This window comes from Notamacropus eugenii, chromosome 3, assembly GCF_028372415.1.
Source record: "Notamacropus eugenii isolate mMacEug1 chromosome 3, mMacEug1.pri_v2, whole genome shotgun sequence".
NCBI lineage: Eukaryota > Metazoa > Chordata > Mammalia > Diprotodontia > Macropodidae > Notamacropus > Notamacropus eugenii.
This window is the reverse complement of record NC_092874.1, coordinates 398,116,722-398,134,982: the sequence shown is the minus strand read 5'-3', so window position 1 is coordinate 398,134,982 and position 18,261 is coordinate 398,116,722. Positions and strand designations below refer to the sequence as shown.

General features: G+C 39.2%; 1 protein-coding gene and 1 long non-coding RNA gene across 7 annotated transcripts in view; one reads left to right on the top strand and one right to left on the bottom strand.

Annotated features, from left to right (window-relative positions):
• Window positions 1-18,261, bottom strand: part of DNAH3 (dynein axonemal heavy chain 3) — a 180,081-nt gene that overhangs the window by 42,906 nt on the left and 118,914 nt on the right. The window contains exons 40-44 of one of the 3 annotated variants that reach the window (XM_072597924.1): window positions 17,635-17,764; window positions 14,880-15,122; window positions 13,613-13,716; window positions 6,242-6,536; window positions 2,799-2,978 (exon numbers count right to left, since the gene is read on the bottom strand). In XM_072597924.1, coding sequence (XP_072454025.1) covers window positions 2,799-2,978; window positions 6,242-6,536; window positions 13,613-13,716; window positions 14,880-15,122; window positions 17,635-17,764 — 952 coding nt within the window. Of the gene's footprint in view, window positions 1-2,798; window positions 2,979-6,241; window positions 6,537-13,612; window positions 13,717-14,879; window positions 15,123-17,634; window positions 17,765-18,261 lie in introns of those variants that run through there. The other 2 variants (XM_072597925.1, XM_072597926.1) reach the window with 2 other exon arrangements.
• LOC140497241 (uncharacterized) overlaps window positions 1-18,261 on the top strand; it is a 79,899-nt gene that overhangs the window by 4,905 nt on the left and 56,733 nt on the right. For 2 of the 4 annotated variants that reach the window (XR_011964585.1, XR_011964584.1), the window contains exon 2: window positions 7,127-7,531. This is a non-coding gene — a long non-coding RNA (uncharacterized lncRNA). Of the gene's footprint in view, window positions 1-2,825; window positions 2,991-7,126; window positions 8,938-18,261 lie in introns of those variants that run through there. The other 2 variants (XR_011964586.1, XR_011964583.1) reach the window with 2 other exon arrangements.

The window sequence follows — 18,261 nt, the reverse complement described above, 5'->3', positions numbered from 1 at the left end:
GCTTCTGAGCCAGGAAGACCTGTCTCTTCTTAGCCTTAGACTTATGGTGTCTATGATCTTTGTCCTAGAAAGGACAGAACAAAAATAACTACTAGACAGTTTATATCCAAAATAAATTGGGAAATAGTAAGAGAACACTGAGCTTCTTTTTTGTGATGTGCTCAAGTCATGAACTAAATTACATCCTAAGATGCTAAAAGAATTTATGTGACTGATGAACTATTATCAGTGGCTTTTGAAAGATTATGGAGAACAGAAAAAGTATGGATTAGATTGAAGAAAATGCTGTCCAAATGTTCAAAACTGGAAGCAAATGGAGTTTTTAAAGTGAATAAGCTTTACTTCAATTCCTGATCAAACTTTTAAAGCACTTTAAAAGGATGGTTAGTGAACACCTTGAAAAGGAAATAGTAATCATAAAGAACTTGAATGGTTTTATCAAGAATAAGTCATGTAGTCTTTCCTCAATAGATTAGTAGTCAAAAGATATGAACAAACAACTCTCAAAAGAAGAATTGCAAACTATTAGTAACCTTATGAGAGAATACTCCAAGTCACTAATAGTAACGGCACTGAGATTTTTATCTCACACCCAGTAACATACTGGCAAAAATGACAAAATATGGGAATAGTCAATATAGGAGAAGTTGTAGAAAAATGGACTCACAGTTGGTAGAGGTGTGAATTGGTCCATACATTCTGGAAAACAATTTGGAATTATGCAAATAAGGTTACTATAATGGTCATACCTTTTGACTTAGAGATTTTGTAGTGAGAGATATACCTCGAAGAGGTCAATAATAGAAAAAAAAGGGTCCTTATGTGTCAAGATATACATTACATACATACATACATACATACATACATACATATATATATATATATATCAGCATTTTTTTTAATAGCAAAGAACTGGAAACCAAGTAGATGCCCATTGATCAGGAAATGGCTAAAAATGTCATGATCCATGAATGCATTAGGATATTAAACTGTTGTAAGAAATGAATATGATGAAGATAGAAAAGCATAGAAAGAACTGATGGAAATGAAGTGAGAAGGACCAGGAAAACAATATGCGTAGTGAATGTAACAATGGAAATGGTAAGAACAGCAACAAAACAATGGAAACGGAATGATACCAAAGTATGATGACTAAACTTGGTCCTAAAGAAAGAGATATCAGAGGGCAACTTCATCACTTCTGGGGCCAAGCAGGACAAGTTTCAAATTCTTCCATGTGATATCCCTTCAAATATTCAAAAGCAGCTCTCCTGTCCTCCTCAGTGGTAGGGGGGCTGTGGTGTGGAATACTCATATAATATTAGAATTTTCTAATTTCTTTTCCTCTTTTTAAATTCTGTACTATAAGGGATGGCTTCCTGGAAAGGGAAAGGACTACATTAGTAAATATATGTAAAAACAAAAGAAATCAGTACAATGAAATTTTTTAAAAGAATGAGTCATATCAATTTAACTTCATTTTCTTTGTGACAAAGCTACTACACTGGTAGATCATGGGAATAGTTTATCAAGATTTTAGCAAAACATTTCACAAAATTTATCATATGATTTTTATTGAAAAATGGAGAGATGTAGGATAGATGACAGTACAATTAGGTTCTTTTGGTTCTAGTTAGATTAAGAAATGACTGAATGAACACAAAGGGTAGTTATTAATGGTTCTATCTCAAATTGGAAAGAAGTCTTTAGCAGACAGCTTCACAATCATGCTAAAAAATTGAATTTTTCTTATGACTTAAAGATATAGGTGGCTTACCTATCAAAATTTCAGATGACACAAATATGACAAAACAATCAGGAGCCAAAATTAGCTTGATAAGTGAGAATGATGGGTTCAATTGAATAAGATGAAATTTATAGGGATGTGAAGTCTTACAGAGATTGAAAGAAAGCAACCTGAGAAATACAAGGTAAGACATGTGTAGCTACTGAGCAATTTAAAAAAAAAAAAAAGATAAGGACTACAAGTTCAATATGGTTCAATATTGTGATCCTGGAGCCAAAATACTAATGTGATCATTACTAGAGGCACAGTGTAGGTGACAATCCCACCATACTCTGTGCTAGGTCAGACCCATGTGAGTATCATGTTCAGTTCTGAGTCACCACAGTTTAAGAAGGACATTAAGCTAGAGAGTACCCAGAGGAGGACAACTTTGATGTAAAACTTCTTGAGGTTATTCCATATGAGGATTGATAGTAAGGACTATAAACCTGAAAAAAGTTTAGCTTGAAAAAGAGAATATTGGGGAAAGGGGAGGAGGAGGGAAGGAGAGCTGCTTTCAAGTATTTGAAGAAATACAACATGGAAGAAGATCAGACATTGCCAGAAGCAATGAGAGAAAATTGCAAAGAGGCAAGTTTAGGCTTCATGGAAAGAAATAATTTCCAATTTGAGCTATACAGAAATATAATGGACCACTTATAGGAGATCATGGATTCCTTAGCACTGGAGGTCTTCTTGAAGTGGACCACTTGTCAAATTTGTAGTAGAGGGGATTCCTATTCAAGTATAGATAACCTTTGGGGTTCCGTCTAAGGTTCTAAGGGATCAGGTCCAACTACCTCTTGTTTCAAGTTTTCCTTGATTGCCTATTCTAGTGTCCCATAATTCTCTGTTGTGAAATTCTTCTTTACATCTAACCCAGATTCCTACTGTTCCAGTTTGTTCTACCTTGGGTTAATATGGAAATAATTGTTCATGAGAGTCTCGTTGCTCTGCTAATGCTGAAACAATGGCTAGATTTTTGCTTTTGTTTCTTTTTCCCTTTACATACCTGTAATGTTGTTCCTTCCCCCACCAGGAGGGCCCATAGCTGACACGAATAGTACATCCACTATGTCCAGCCTGGATGTGTCCTTCTTGTCATACCAGTGGCCATGGTCGATCCACTGCCTCAGGAGTTCAATGGGAGGCTGAGCCCCATATATCTCCTTGGCTGGCATGTTGAGGTCATCTGAGGAAAGCAGTTAAGTCATTAATGAGGGAGCTGGGAGCATGTTTGGGGACCTGATGCCTCCCTTCTGCCTTTGTGCTTCCTTTCCTTGTTGCCTAGCAGGGCAAAGAGACCCTCAGCCCAAGAATCCAATCTCAGGTGTTCCAGTTTCCATTTCAAATCCTGACCCAATTAGTTTGCCCTCTGAATAGACTGGGGCAAGGGAACAGGCAATTTAGTTCCATGGTTATAAAAGCAGGATGGAAAGAAAAAGAGCTGGCATTTGTTCTTGATCCTCTCCTTTGGATCTCTGTCTCCTACAATTTTTAATGTGAGTATTCAGTGTTATTAAAGGGGTTCTCTCTCTCCCCCAAAAGATATTAATAAAAAATAATCAAAATGAATCAATTAGACCTCACACAGTATATTATTTTACACCTCTGTGATGTACTTATTTGGTAATACTTGGGTATTATAATGATGTGAGTTTGTGTTTTGCCCCATACAAGATTCCGTGTGGGAAGGTACTGTGTCTTATAACAACTGCATTACCCCTAGTGCCTAGCATAGTGCCCTACACACAATGAACACTTAATATGTCTGTTGAATGAGTGCACAGAACTTTGTTAAGTGCTGTGGGAAAACCAAAAAAGTATTAGACATGACCATCATCCTCAAGAAGATTATAGTCAATTGGGGAAGACATATAGAACATGCAAAAGATTTATAACTTGGTCAGCATAAGGAACTCTGGTTCTAGGAACTCCCTTTGCCAGTTGTCCTAAATCTTGTAAATAAATCCTGGGAAGTTGTCTGAGGCACACAATGGGTAAATGACTTGTCCAAGGTCACATAGCAAATAAGGATTTGAGGCAGAATTTGAACTTGGATCTTCCAGACTCCAAACCCAGTACTTTATGGCTATTGTCCCCATAAGAAGGCATAAATGCATAGGATCACACACTAAGAGTTGGAAGAGATCATTTAGTCTGATCTCCTCATTTTATACTCGATTTGCTCAAGATTCCACAGAAATTTTTCAATTCAAAATAAACTCAGTATGTGGAAGGTGAATAGTACATTCCACCTTGTATGACATTTCTTAATGTAATTCATATCTCCCCTATTAAATTATGATGCTTTGACATCAGGGACCATGTTGTTTACACACTTTTGTATCCCCAACACACTTACAGTGCCTTGAACATAGTAGGCACCTAAAAGTTTGTTCTAAAAGGATGGTGATATCCTGATCTCTGTATTTACTAAAGAACAAAAAACAGGTTTAAATTTCATTAGGAATATAAGGATTTTTTTCTTAGAAAACCCTGAGGTATCACAAGACAGTAAATAATTAGTTGTTGAATGAGTACTACAGAAAATGAGACTATGCAAATGCGTGACATAAGTTCAGATGCAGTAGGAATGTACTAAATGCCATCATTTTCATTGACTAATTTTTTAGGTACTTAATGAGCACCTTCTATATACAAGGTCACAGGATTACAGACCTAGAACTAAACAAAACCTCAGAAACTTATCTAGTACATCACCCTATAACAGTAAGCACCCCAACATGCACAGTGGGGCCTGCTATCACTGTTTCTTAGATCTGCATTCATAAAAGGAAAACAACTTTCAAGGGGTTAACAATCACTTTAATCAAGTACATGTATCATTCCTTTAACCAAGCACATATATATTTTAGTTAGTTCAGGGAGTCAGCACCTTGAATTTCAAAGAAAATATAGAGAAATCAAAAGATCAACAGACGTGGCTTCCTCTGCCTGAACTCAATAGACAATTGGACCCCACCTGTCCAACCAGAATTACAGGAGAGGAAACGCACATCTGGGTTCTCAAAGCTAAGTGGGTCTCCCTAGCAGCTTCCCAGAGTCCTCATCTGGCACTCAAATCTTCTTGCAAAAACTAAGCCCCAAAGCAAAACCTCAACTAAGAGTATTTATGCCTGTTTTAGAGCCAGAGGACATCACAACCCTTTGACACAGTGCCTCAATAGAAAAAACAAAAGGTACTTGAGACCATCCTACAGAACAACTCCCCTAATCAAGCTTCCCACAATGGGGAGACCCATCAATGGATGGGAAAGATCTTTAATCACGTTAAAATAATTAACCACACAAATAAATAAACTGTTTCTAGTTAAAGAAACTCTTGTTTCTATACTTTACTCCTTGTTTAAGGAGTAAAGACTCTTGATTGATAAAGGCAAGAGTCAATCTGAGGCACTTGATTATACTAAAAGCAAAAGATGCTATTTTGATTGCCATCACACACTCCCATTCTACAGACTGGGAGCTGAGACTCAGAACAGTTAATGTCACAGAGCTAGGAAATGTTTGAGGTAGGATCTGAGCTTTTAAGCCTTTAAGTCAAGTTCTGTATTTACTATGCCATGCTGCCTCCCTGAAAGCTTCCTAATCCAACTCCCTCAGTTTACAGATGAGAAAAACAAAACCCAGAAAGGAGAAATGACCTGCCTGAGATCACAGAGGTAGAAAGAGTGGAGTTGAGGTTCCAAATGAGGTTCTCTGACTTTGTCTAATATTCCTTCCACTGCATTATACTGTCTCTTATCATTTCCTCATAATATCATCTGTTCATCAAACAGAATGTAAAAAGTATTATCAAAATGGACAATTCATAATCTTTTTTCAGGAGTATGTGATACAACTCTAAGCAGGCAAAAACTACAACTACTTTCATCAAGGAGGTGTCTTGGAGCAATCTTTTTTGATCTGGAGGATCTTTGCTCCTTTCGCACAGGGTTCCCTGTCCTGCTGTTGTTGAGAAATACTGAAAGGGTAGCAGGGACAGTAACAACCTGAATCTTTCCCATGGTCATAAGCTATTTAACCAGAGACTGCGCTAATAATAAAATAAAATAAAAACAATAACTAGCATTTACATAATGTTTTAAGGTTTGCAAAGCACTTAACGTATACTTACTTTTAATCTTCACAACAACATGAGTTAGGTGCTATGGCTATCCTCATTTTACAGATGAGGAAACTGTGGTTGACAGACATTAAATAACTTGCCCTGGGTCACACAGCTAGTTATTGTTTGAGGCTGGATTTGAACTCAGGTTTTCTTGACTCTCAGTCTTTAATTTTACTCACTATGTCATCTAGCTGGTTAGTTCTTTGAAAAAGAAGAAACCTTCTTCTTAGGACTCTTCTCTTTCTGAGAAAGCACTTCATTTTCAAAGAACCTGATGAAATAGTGTAATAAAAGAGAAGCGAGGGGAAGGGACAACTTACCCACAAATACCACAGCTTTTTTCCCCACAGGTGGGCCAAAGAGACCTTTCCTTCGCCGATCCAGCTTTGACATGATAATGTCCTGAGTCTGATTGGCTGAGGTTCTGGCAGAGAAGTTGATGCAGTTGGGCAAAAACAAGTTCTTGGGAAGGTGGACCAGGAAGTTGTTTGTGATAGCTGACTTGCCAGTTCCTGTAGGGCCCACAAAAAGCATGGGGATCCCATGGTTCAAGTAGACCCTCAGGAAGAAAGACTGCCGGGCTGTTTCCATGGTTGGGATAATGAGCTCAGAGACCTGTTCAGAATTCAGAGAAAAGGCAAACCTTAGGGCCAAACATAAAAAGGTTATATCTTCAGGCTCTGCCAAGGCCTGAGGTTGTTGGCTTCAAAGTGGAAGTAGATTGCAAAGACAGGTATATGGAAAAGCAGACATCAGAAGGAGTCATGTTCAGGGTTTCTAGAATCAGAAAGTGAAGAAAACTACATGTTATGCATAATAATAGCTAGAATTCATATACTTTAATGTCGGCAAAAGTGTTTTAAAAATATCATTTCATTTCATCCTCACAATAACCCGGTTGATGCTTTTATTATCCCCATTTACAGATGAGGAAACTGAAACAGACAGAGGTCACTTGACTTGCCCAGGGACATAGAGCTACTAAGTGCATGGGGTTAGATTTGAATGCAAGTCTTCCCCGATTCCATATCTGTGCTCTATCAATGAGTCACTTAGCTGCCTCTGGTCATCATCATTGCAGACACTCACTTTCCTCCTTATAGTGACTTTCTCCTAAAAGCTTCAGTACACTTTCATTGATGTTATCTTCTACAACCTCTCCACTACTTCTGAGAGTTAGTAATTTTATTCTCTCCATTTTGTAGAGCTGAAAACTGGAGAAGTCAATGAACATCTCAGAAAACATGCAATGAGCCAATGGCAGAGCTGAGAGAGGAAACCAGGTCTCCTTCCAGCCCAGGGGAGACCTTGGTCTAAAGGGGCCAAGGTCTCCTCTTGCATCCTGTGTTATCTCCAGTCATCCTGGTGAATATCTGGTCGCTGGATTCAGATGACTCCAGAGAAGTGAAGCTATGACCTTGCACAGCACACTCTCACTCAAAACAAAGTCAAGTGCAAGTCATGCCATCATTTCTTTGATGGCATGGTCTTCTTCAGCAACGAAGGACGAACACCACAACAACTTATTCCACTGGCTGTTTTATGGAGTGCTCACACAGAGCAAGGGTTCACATGGCAGTCAGAAGAAGTCATACAAGAATGCTCTCAAGGTGCCTCTTTTTATTAATTAATTAACTTTTAGTTTTCAACATTCACTTCCACAAGATTTTGAGTTTCAAATTTTCTCCTCATCTCTCCCCTCCCCCCTCCTCAAGATAGTGTGAGTTCTGATCACCCTTTCCCCCTTTTGCCCTCCCTTCTGTCACCCCCCCCCCCCCACTTCTCTTATCTCCTTCCCTCCATTTTCTTGTAGGGTAAGATAGATTTCTATGTCCCATGCCTATATGTTCAACGTTTCTCTTAAGAACTTTGGAATTGATTGTTTGACATGGGAGACATTGGCACAGGACCATTCAGCATGGTGTGCCTACAGCAGAGAAGATGCTGTGCTCTATGAACAAAGCAGAATTGAGATAGCTCAAAGGAAACAAAGGATATGCAAATTTAAAGTATTCACCCCAAATGTGGGTGCCCAACCTGTGGCAGAGCATTCCGAGTTCATATTGGTTGATCAGTCACAGTCTGGCACATTGAAACCTGACACTAGAGCATAGTGATATCATTTTGGTCCTCTGAGAATGAAGGATTGATTTTGGTTGTTCTTTGAGAACAACCAACCAACCAACTTATTCTACTCTCCTAGTGGCAATATGCCTTTCTCAGATCATAGGTAAGATGAGAGAATTCCTTCTCTCACCTCCCCAACACCTATTCTCCCAATCACCATTTTAGGGAACCCATGACTTGTGACAGAAAAAATTCTAGATTGAGAATCAAAAGATATTGATTCCAATAATCTCAGTTCTGCTACTTACTACTTTTATGACCTTGGGCCAATAATTTCATTTCTATAGGCCTTAGTTTCCTCATCTGTAAAGCAAGGGAGTTGGAAAGAGTGATATCTAAGATACCTTCAAACTCTAAATTCCATATTTCCCCATGAGGAATTGTTGGGGATGGAAGCTCAATTCCATGTGGACAGTCTCGGGCGGGTAAAGGTGGGAACTTCTAAATCTTAGAGTTCTCATGAGGCCCCCCAGAAAACAGCAGGGAATCGAGGAGTGAGACCGAGCTATCTCGTGTATTTCCGCCTCTTCCCGTGAGAAACGTGATGGGAGGAGCATCCCCGCCCTCGAGAGTGACCCAGGTCTGAGCACACCTATTGTTATCTAACAGGCACGGTATTCAGGTGCAAACTACGAGGCTGGAGAGCTTAATTAGGGTCAGGAAAGCCTGAAGGCACTCTTAGCGCGTGAGGGGCCCTTACAGGACAGAAGGCGCCTCTTCCCTTTTCCTCTCTTCGCTCTCCCTTCCCCCTCTCTCCCCACTTACACTTCTGCTTCCAATCTTTTACTGTAAGATCTTTGCCTCCTTGGGAGATTCCCCTCTCTCCTAAGGAAGAGTTCCCCCTGCACATGTAACCAAGACCCTGAATAAAGCCTAACCCTTGTTCGACTCTGGAAAGTCTCTTCTCTCATACGTTTATCCGGTTTGGCCAGCCGAAGACCTACGATAGGTAAGGTAAGACTCGGGTAGCCCTCAGGCCTCTAGGCCTGGCAAGGAATGGTGTGTGTGCTATTGCTTTTAATGAAGTCTCTATGAAGCAAAGTCTTTTTAAATCAACATCAAAGTAATTTTTAAAAATTTATTAAATTCAGCTAAAAATTTGAAAGTCCCTACTATGTTCAAGGTATTATATTAGGCACAAAGACAAACATGTGAGCATGTCTGACCTGAAGAAGCTTACAATCTACATTTTAGAATCCCTATCTCCATTCAAAGCTGAGTTCAAGTGCCACTCACTATGTGGGACATTTCCTGATCTGCAACTCTCCTTTTGTAGCCAGTCAATCAATCAGTCAGTCATTCAGTAAGCATTTATTAAGTTCCTTCTATGTGCAAGACACCATACTGGGGTTAGAAAAAGAGGCAAAAGACAGTTCCTGTTCTCAAGGAGCTTATAATCTAATTGAGGAGATGAGCAAATTCATAGTTACAAACAAGCTATAAACAGTAAATAATTAACAGAGGGAAGGTGTGAGAATTAAGAGGAATTGGGAAAGGCTTCCTGTAAAGATGGCATTTTAGTTGGGCCTTGAAGGAAACTAGGGAAGGCAGGAGGTGGAGATGAGGAGGAAAGGCATTCTAGGCATGGAGGATAGCCAGAGAAAATGCCCAGAACTGAAGAATGGATGTAAAAACGTGGAAAGGGGATGGAGTTGTTCATTAAGGGCTTTGAATATCAGACAGAGGGTTTTCTATTTGATTCTGAAAGTGAACCAATGAAACTGATTGAGTAGGAGGGCGACATGGCCAAACCTAAATTAGGAGAATCACTTTGGCAGCTGAATGGAGGACAGATTGGAGTAAGGAGAGACTTAAGGCAAGTTGGCTCACCATCAGGCTCTTGAAGTAGTCCTGCACCAATGGTATCACTGTCAGAGGAGAGAAGGGGGTATATTGGAGAGATGCTGCAAATGTGAAATCAACAGGCCATGGCAACAGCTTCGATGTGGGGAATGAGAGAGATAGTGAATGAATGAGAGTCCAGAATGACTCTTAGGTTGCAAACCTTGGGGACTAGGAAGATGGTGGTGCCCTCAACAATTATAGGGAACTTTGGAAGGGGGAAGAGTTTTGGGGAAACATAATGCATTTCATTATGAAATGTTGATTTTTTTTTTTCATGAAAGACTAAGTTTATTATTTAAAAACAAATTTTAATTATATGATATTAACATATGGGTTAACATACCCCAATCCCCATTTTAAATGACTAAAATTGTTGGATAGATCTACTAGGCACATATAATAAAGATCAACAAAGAATTATTAATGATCAATTTTTAATTATAATTGATTAACTATCAAATATTATATCAATAATTATCAAAGAATTATGTCTCAATGACATGTTGATTTACAATGTCTACTGGACATTCAATTCAAGATACCTGAAAAGCTGTAGGAGATGTAGGAGGTCAGCACAGAATTTGGGGCTGCAAAGGTGGATTTGAGAATTATCAGTGTAGAAATGGAAATTAAATCCATGGGAGCTGATGAGATCACCAAGTGAACTGATATAAAGGGCCCAGAACAGAGCCTTTTGGGATATCTATGGTTATAGGGTATGACTTAGAAAAGGTTACCTCCCTCTCCCAAATTACCTTGCATTCATTTTCTCTATATTTTGTATTTTGCCACATGAAAGGAACTTAATGGCCCTCAAAACCTCTTCTTCAGTTGAAAAGTCAGCTAAGGAGGAGTTGACTTCAACCTGAGGTAAACAATCAATGGCCTCAGCATTAATTGATAATGGTCTGTTGAGAACACTACAGAAGTGTTCAGCTCATCTCTCTAGGAACATGTTCTTATCACTAATCAATGTGGCTCCATCAGCGCTGAGTAGTTGTGATGCACCATAGGTTTTTGGTCTATAAATAGCTTTCAGGGAATCATAAGAGCACTTTGGATTGTTACTATCAGCATAAAACTGAATTTCATCTGCCTTCTTACTGAGCCAGGAATCCTGCATCTCTCTAAGCTTTGCTTGTACTTTGCTTTTGATGGAATTAAATGCTGCCTTCTTAGAAGTGATTGAACTATCCTGTTGATAAATCCTGTGGAGTTCTCGTTTTTCATTTAGCAGCTTCTGAATTTCCCCATCTGCTAACCAACCAACCAGTACTAGCTAGCATTAATATCGTAGTTTTAACATTTGTGAAGCACTTTATAAATATTATCTCACAACAATCCCAGGAGGTCAGTGCTATTATGCCCACTATAGCAAAGAGGAAACTGAAGCACACAGAGGTAAAGTGACTTGCCCAGGGTCATACAGTAAATCCATTGTATGGTGGATTTGAACTCAGGTCTTCCTGAATCCAGGTCCAGCACTCCATCCACTGTTCCATCTCTTTGTAAGCTCCTTGAAGGCAGGGGCTATTTCACTTTTGTCTTAGTATTACTCAGGACCTAGCACAATGCCTGGCACATGATAACAGCTCAGTAAAGGTTTGTTGATTGCTTAAAGATATAACTCAATCACAGATAACAACATATAAATCGTATTGAGAGGGAGAGAACAATAGCAGTCAAAGTGAGGGATATATAAGGAATGGCTCCCTGTAGGATGTGGCACTTGTGATGAAGCCTTAGGAGGGGGAAGGAGGGAGAAGAAGTAAGGTCCAGACCTGGGAGACAGTCTGTGCAAAGGCACAGAGATAGATGTCATGTCAAGTTTGTGGAACAGCTAGCAGGCCAGTTAGCCTGGAAATGTTGAGTGCATTGTAAGGGAGTGATGTGAAATGAGTCTGGAAAGTTAGGCAAGTGCCAGATTATGGTGTGATTTAAATGGAGATTCTCATGTCATAGTATAATCCCTGATGCCCAAAAAAGTCAATGCATAGATCACATAGGGGATTCTTTTAGGTCCCTCTGAGGTCTGGCACTCAAGAATGTGCCATCTGCTTACTGCGTCTGCAGTGATTGGAATCCTGAGTGATTGGAATGACCAGTCTTGGTTCCTTAGAACAGATGATGCCTCCTTCTTGGTTGACTGGTTGCCCTTCATTCTTAAAGAGGACCAAAATGACATCATTATGTTAGAGGCAAGTTACAGCATATCTGACTCTGACTGATCAGACCATTAGGAACTCAGAATGCTCTCAGGCACAAATAGTCCATATGAACATTTGGGGTGGATTCTCTAAATTTGCACATCTCATGTTTCTTTTGAGCTACTTCAGTTCTGTTTTGCTCGTAGAGGATAGAACCTTCTCTGATGTCGGTGCACATGCTAGGTGATCCTGTGCCAGGTCTCCCATGTTCTTATAAGAGATCTTGAGAGTGTCCTTGCTTGGTAGAGAGGAACATTGCATATGATGATTGTTGGACGTAGTCACTGTCATTTGGTTTTGCTTAACTGTTTTTCTTTGTATGAGGGAGAGTTGGGGTGGGGCTGGGATGTGACTTGAGATGTTATATCCAGGAATGACTGAATTAGAAAACAAAGGACTTTAAGAACACTTTTAAAAATTACTGTCTTCCACAATAAGACCAAGGTGGTGATTTTATATTATGGAAACAAAGCTGTGATTTGGGGGGCATGGGATTTGGCACAAGTAATACTAAGAATTCACAATGAATTTGGTTTTATGTAAATTCTGGAGGCTCAGATAATTATGTGATGAGATTAAAACAAATGTTCAAATGCTGCCCACACATATGGAGAAAACTAGTGGGCAGTCTTCATCCAGAACAACTTCAGTGTACAAATTCAACAAGTACCTTTTAAGGACAAAAAGTGAAATCACAGGAAATAAACCAATAGTAGGGATATATTTAAAACATGGACCTGCTGGGACACACCCTCTTACCACATAGACAGAACTGGAGTGTATCCTAAGCAAAGAATGAATTCATCACAATGTCATGTCCCTTTCCCTACTGCCATTCACAGTTCTAGATATCAACATGGCACAGTGAAAAGAGCACTGGTCCTAGAGGCAGAGGATCTGGGTTCAAATCCCTTTTCTGATACTTTACTACCTGTGTGACCTTGAGCATCACTCTTTGGTCTCAGTTTCTTCATCTGTAAAATGATGGGGTTAGACTAGATAGCCTCTGAGGTCCCTTCAAACTCCATATCTGTGATCCAAAATTATGGTCCTGAAGCCCTTTAAAGTCCCACAAAGATTTGGCTATTTTCATTTGACTCTGCTTACAAAGGCAGGGAAATAGACATTTTAGAAACATTTTCAAAAATGTTTATGACCAAACAAAATTAGAATATCCTATGAAACAAACCTCTTTCCTCCCTTTCCCTGAGTATTCTGCCTAATTAGGTCTTTACTAATTTCCATTAGGTAATAGGAAATCATCCTTTAGGGTTTTCTCTAGGAAAAATCAGATACCTTTTTGGCTGGATTGGTTTTAATACAGCCTTGCTGCAGGGATGTACCTCTTGAAGATCCCTCACAGCCCAATATGATTCTATGACGTACAGAAAAAGTACTTAATCATGCTGATTTATAGCCCTGAGATTGCCGCATGAGATTATCTGTTCATCTTGAAAGATTTTTCTGAAATCTCCAAGTTAGAATGCCTGTGAAGGTTGTCTCTACTCTTACCTTTGCAGTAGCTGGGATTGTCTGCTCTTCCTTGGTGATGTAGTCTGTCCACAAATTCCACTGTCCACTGCCATGCTTAAGGAAATAAAAGTCATAGATGCTCCCTAGGCCAAGGGAATAGAGAAGACCATTAGGATACATAAAGATCAAAGAGTATATTCATCACATCTAACTCCTTTGCTTAATAGAAGTCATGGGAACTAATAAAAGAGTCCTGGCTCTGGAGTCAATAGGTCAGTGTTTGATTTCCAGTTCTACTATTACACATATGATACCCTGAACTGGTCACTACCTCTCAGGGCCTGCTTCTTTCTCTGTACAAGTGAGGGGACAGTCTAGACCAGTGGTGTCAAAGTCAAGTAGAAATAGGGGACAGTAAGCTATACATAAAGATGTCTTCATGCAGTATACTGAGCTAGAACATCACATGTTTACATGTTTCTTTTTATTAATTTTATTTTGTTAAATATTTTCCAATTGCATTTTAATCTGATTCAGGTTGCACTCAAAAGTGTTATGGGCCACAAGTGATTGATGCCTCTAGGCTAATTCCCCACAACATCCCTTTCAGCTCTAGATTCTATGATAAAAGCCAATGGGAGCTTAAAAAGGGTTCATTCTCTTATATTTATTAATGAAGAAACAAATCCATTTGGGGCTTATTAGGGGATCCCACAGGTCAGAAAGAACAATACTGACTCTGTACAAGGTAGGGGGTGTGTGTGTGTATGTGTGTATGTGTGTGTGTGTGTGTGTGTGTGTGTGTGTGTGTGTGTGTGTGTGTGTGTTCTATACTATGCCTGATCCATTAGGACTGCTATCATTCATCCCTCTTGGGTTGTGTGTCTATCCCAGCACCTAGAGAAGAGGTGAGAGAGAGGTGAGGTTCTTTATCTGGGGTCCAGGACCCATGTGGCAAAAGCATTTCATAAAGTAGTTCCTAAATCTGATCTCATGACAGATCCAGAAATCAGCTTTGTTTGAGGTCAGGTCAGATGTATCATCCCGAGAATATTTGTTGAAGAGATCTAGAAAAAGAGCCTGGAAGATTATCCATAGTTTCCTTTTCATTTTGCCCCATCAGTTTTTTCCCCTGTAGAGCTGTCATACAGAGGAGACACTACCCATTAGCATAAAACCTCCTCCACCTACTTTGTGATTATCATACTTATTGTACCTTATTTTTTTTACATATCCTGGAACCTCCAACATTCCTCATTCTCTTGGACACAGGGTCCAAACTAGTAGAAAGCAATAAACAAGTTACCTTTTTCTGGGAATATGTTGTTTTTGGTGATTTTGACGCTTTTGGGACGAGGGTTGGCATTATCTGTGCCCATCAGTAGGTTGCGAAAAAAAACATCAAATTTCTTTCTGCTGTCTGCATTGATGGTCCCTGCCACTGTCCACACCAGAGAAAAGAGGAAGAGGCCTTGAAGCCAGAGGAATATCTGCTGGCTTGTCAGGCTTTCTCCATTATAGTCTGGGTCATTCACTTCTCTGATTTCATCTAAAAAAGAATAGCCCAGAACTTTAGACCCACAGTTGGTATCACAAACCTGTCTTTTCCCTAACATTTCTGAAAGTCATGAGAGTTTTGAGAGCTGAAGAAGGTGGCCAAAACAATAAACCTGAGACACTGGGACAACAGGGTTTCTGGGAAAAGGAACTAGCTTAGTCAACATTGTGAAGTAGACAAAGTTCTTTTTCTTTACCCTCAATCTTCTTCCCCCTTTTTGCTGTTTTCCCCTTTGAAACTCTGAGCTACTTCTCAGTTCTCTATCCCCTTTCCCCTCTCCACTTTTACTACATTCTCTAGATGAACAGCCCCTGCCAGGGCACTACTTTGATCAGGGACTTTGTCTGAAACCTTTGCTCTGCTACTTGTTATGAGTATTGTCCATTAGGGCTCTGTACCAAATCAACTAATCTGATAAACAAATTTGTGCTGATAATGGCTTACTGCTTAATTTTTTTGTTTGTTTTGCTTTTGCCTTAAACATTATAGACCTGAATTAAATATTTGCTGAACTAAACTGACATTTTAATGAGGGTCTTCAGTGGCTGAAGTCAGAGGAGTAAACAAATGGTAAGGTTTGGCGACTATGGGGAAGGAACTTTTGAATTCGGGAGAACAGGATTTACCTCTGTCACACTTTCTTGGTGCCATCTTTGCCCAAACCTTTGGACATTTATATCTATGGATTTGAGAAGGGAAGAGCTACTTCTCAGCACATTCTTCTCAAGGTGAAAAGTGGCATCAGAAAAAGCTTAGCTTAAGGAGTGATTACTTATATATAGGTATCCCTTATTTTACACAAGGAATGCATTCTTGAAAAGTAGTGTGCATACTGAGTTTTGAAAAATTGAATCACATTTGACTAAGTGAAATAAACTGCTTCAATTCAATAGCTCAGAATTTTGGATTTGTCAGTTTTCTTACTCAAAAATAGCTTGAAAAGTTGACTAAGAAAATTTGGAAGACATTAACTTAAGTTTGATGTGTGCTCTGGTCTACCACCTTGTAACAAAATGGCAGCCAATACAACTTTTCAAATGGATATATATCTTCTGTCCACTAAAGTCCTACTCTGATGCCTCCTCGTGGAATGATGACTCTGAGTTTTTGAAGGCTATGTCCATGGAATGCCAAATCTGGCAGGTCTTTTCAAGATGGAAAGATCTCATAGACAATTCTAGCAACAGCCTGTCATCCAGAAGACCAGTCTAGCTAAACTCAGAGGCTCTCATTTGCAGATAGGTCACAGGGTGATGAATTTTTCCAACATAGCAATTCATGAAGACCATCAACTAAAACCTAGAGAAGTTTCAGTTTATCTTAGTGGATAAAATAAGATCAATAAGTCACAGATTCCTACAGAAGTGAAGTAACTGTCTTAGGTTACCTTTAACAAATTTCAGTGAACTGAATGAGGTTCACAGATTAATGAACCACTTGTTTAAATGCATTAGAGGGACTCTTTACTTAAAAATTCCTAGGACTACTGTAATCCTCTTGTAATTCATTATTTATTTATTCTTTCCATGAATCTGGGCTTTTTTGAATAGCAGTAAGCTTTCATAAAATGAGCATGTCTATACTTCACATTTATCCAGTCTTTGTTTTTTAAAGCTCTTTCACATTTGGCATTTCATTTCATCTCCTCAACATCCATTTGATCTAATGGTGTTCATGAGGAAGAGTTGAGGCATGGCTGGAAACATTGTATGTCTTGCCCCAAATCACCTAGGATGTCAAAAATTGAACCAAGATTAAAACTACAGCACAATGATTAATTTATAACCTTTGTTAGAAAAGATGGCTTGCTAGCTGAGAGAGTAGGGAAGCATATATTCAGAAGTAAAGGTGATATACAGATAGTGATGTGGAAGGCCCTCATCAGAGGCTGTCTAGTCCAAGTCCTTTATTTTATAATTGAAGAAACTAAGGCCTAAAGAAGTTAAAATACTTGCCTAAGATCACTCAGGTAATAAGCTCAAGGTAAGACTTAAACTAAAGTCCTCTGACTCCACTGCCAATGTTTTTCCTACTCTTTTGTTGTGACTGTTACTGTTCAGTCTTTTCAGTCAAATCTCACTCTTCATGACTCCATTTGGGGTTTTCTTGGCAAAGATGCTGGAGTGGTTTGCCATTTCCTTTTCCAGCTCATTTTTACAGATAAAGAACTAAGGCAAACAGGGTTAAGTGACTTGCCCATGGTCACATGGCTAGTAGGTGTCTGGGGCTGGATTTGAACTCAGGAAGATGAATCTTCCTGACTTAAGGACCTGCACTCTATGCCACAATTATCAATGAAATGAGGTTTCTTTGTTTGCTTGTTTAAAGAAAAACCCTAATACGATTTAGTAGTATGAATTACATTGTCTATGATTTCACTTTTTATCTGCAGTAATCTTATGGATCTCTAAGCTGTTTCTCAGGAAAATGGTGAAGGGAGCAGGTTGGAGCAAAAATATCAGTCTACTCTTTATTTGCCTTAGGGAAAGAGACCAATATTTACCAAACAGACAGCTGTATAGCTTCATCATAGAGTAGGCAAGATGGATGGGTGATGTCTGGACCACACATTTACAATGGAGACGGACAAATTCTAAGGAGGGCTGGACTAGCCACATGAACATATCATTAACCTGAAAATTTAAATTCATATAATTAGAATATGTTAACAAAGATAGGAGGCTGGATATTTCTGAAGATGGTCAAATCTCCTGAAATATTCTGCTCTTCCTAGAAGGAGAAACCAGCAGTAATTCAGGAAGTTTTTCACTTATGAACTTTTCACTGGTTAAATACCCATAACTATGAATAGCTATACCCAGCTAGCACCTTACCATAAGACTTCCCTCATTCCACAATGCTACAAAAACTTCCCAGGTCCTTAAGTCCTGCCCTCCTCCCCAACCCCCAAACTCTCTTTTTAGCTCCATCTTCTCCTTCCATTGTCTGAAAAGGATTTGGGACTGAGGTCTTAGAAGGCTTCTAGGCTCAAGACTCAGAGCTATTATTAATTCTGAAGTACAGCCATCTTATGAGCTAAACAGATATTTACGGGCTATCCTGAGAACCTAACCACCATTTATAGCAGAGGTTCTTAAATTTTTTTGTGTGTCCTGGGTCCTTTGGCAGT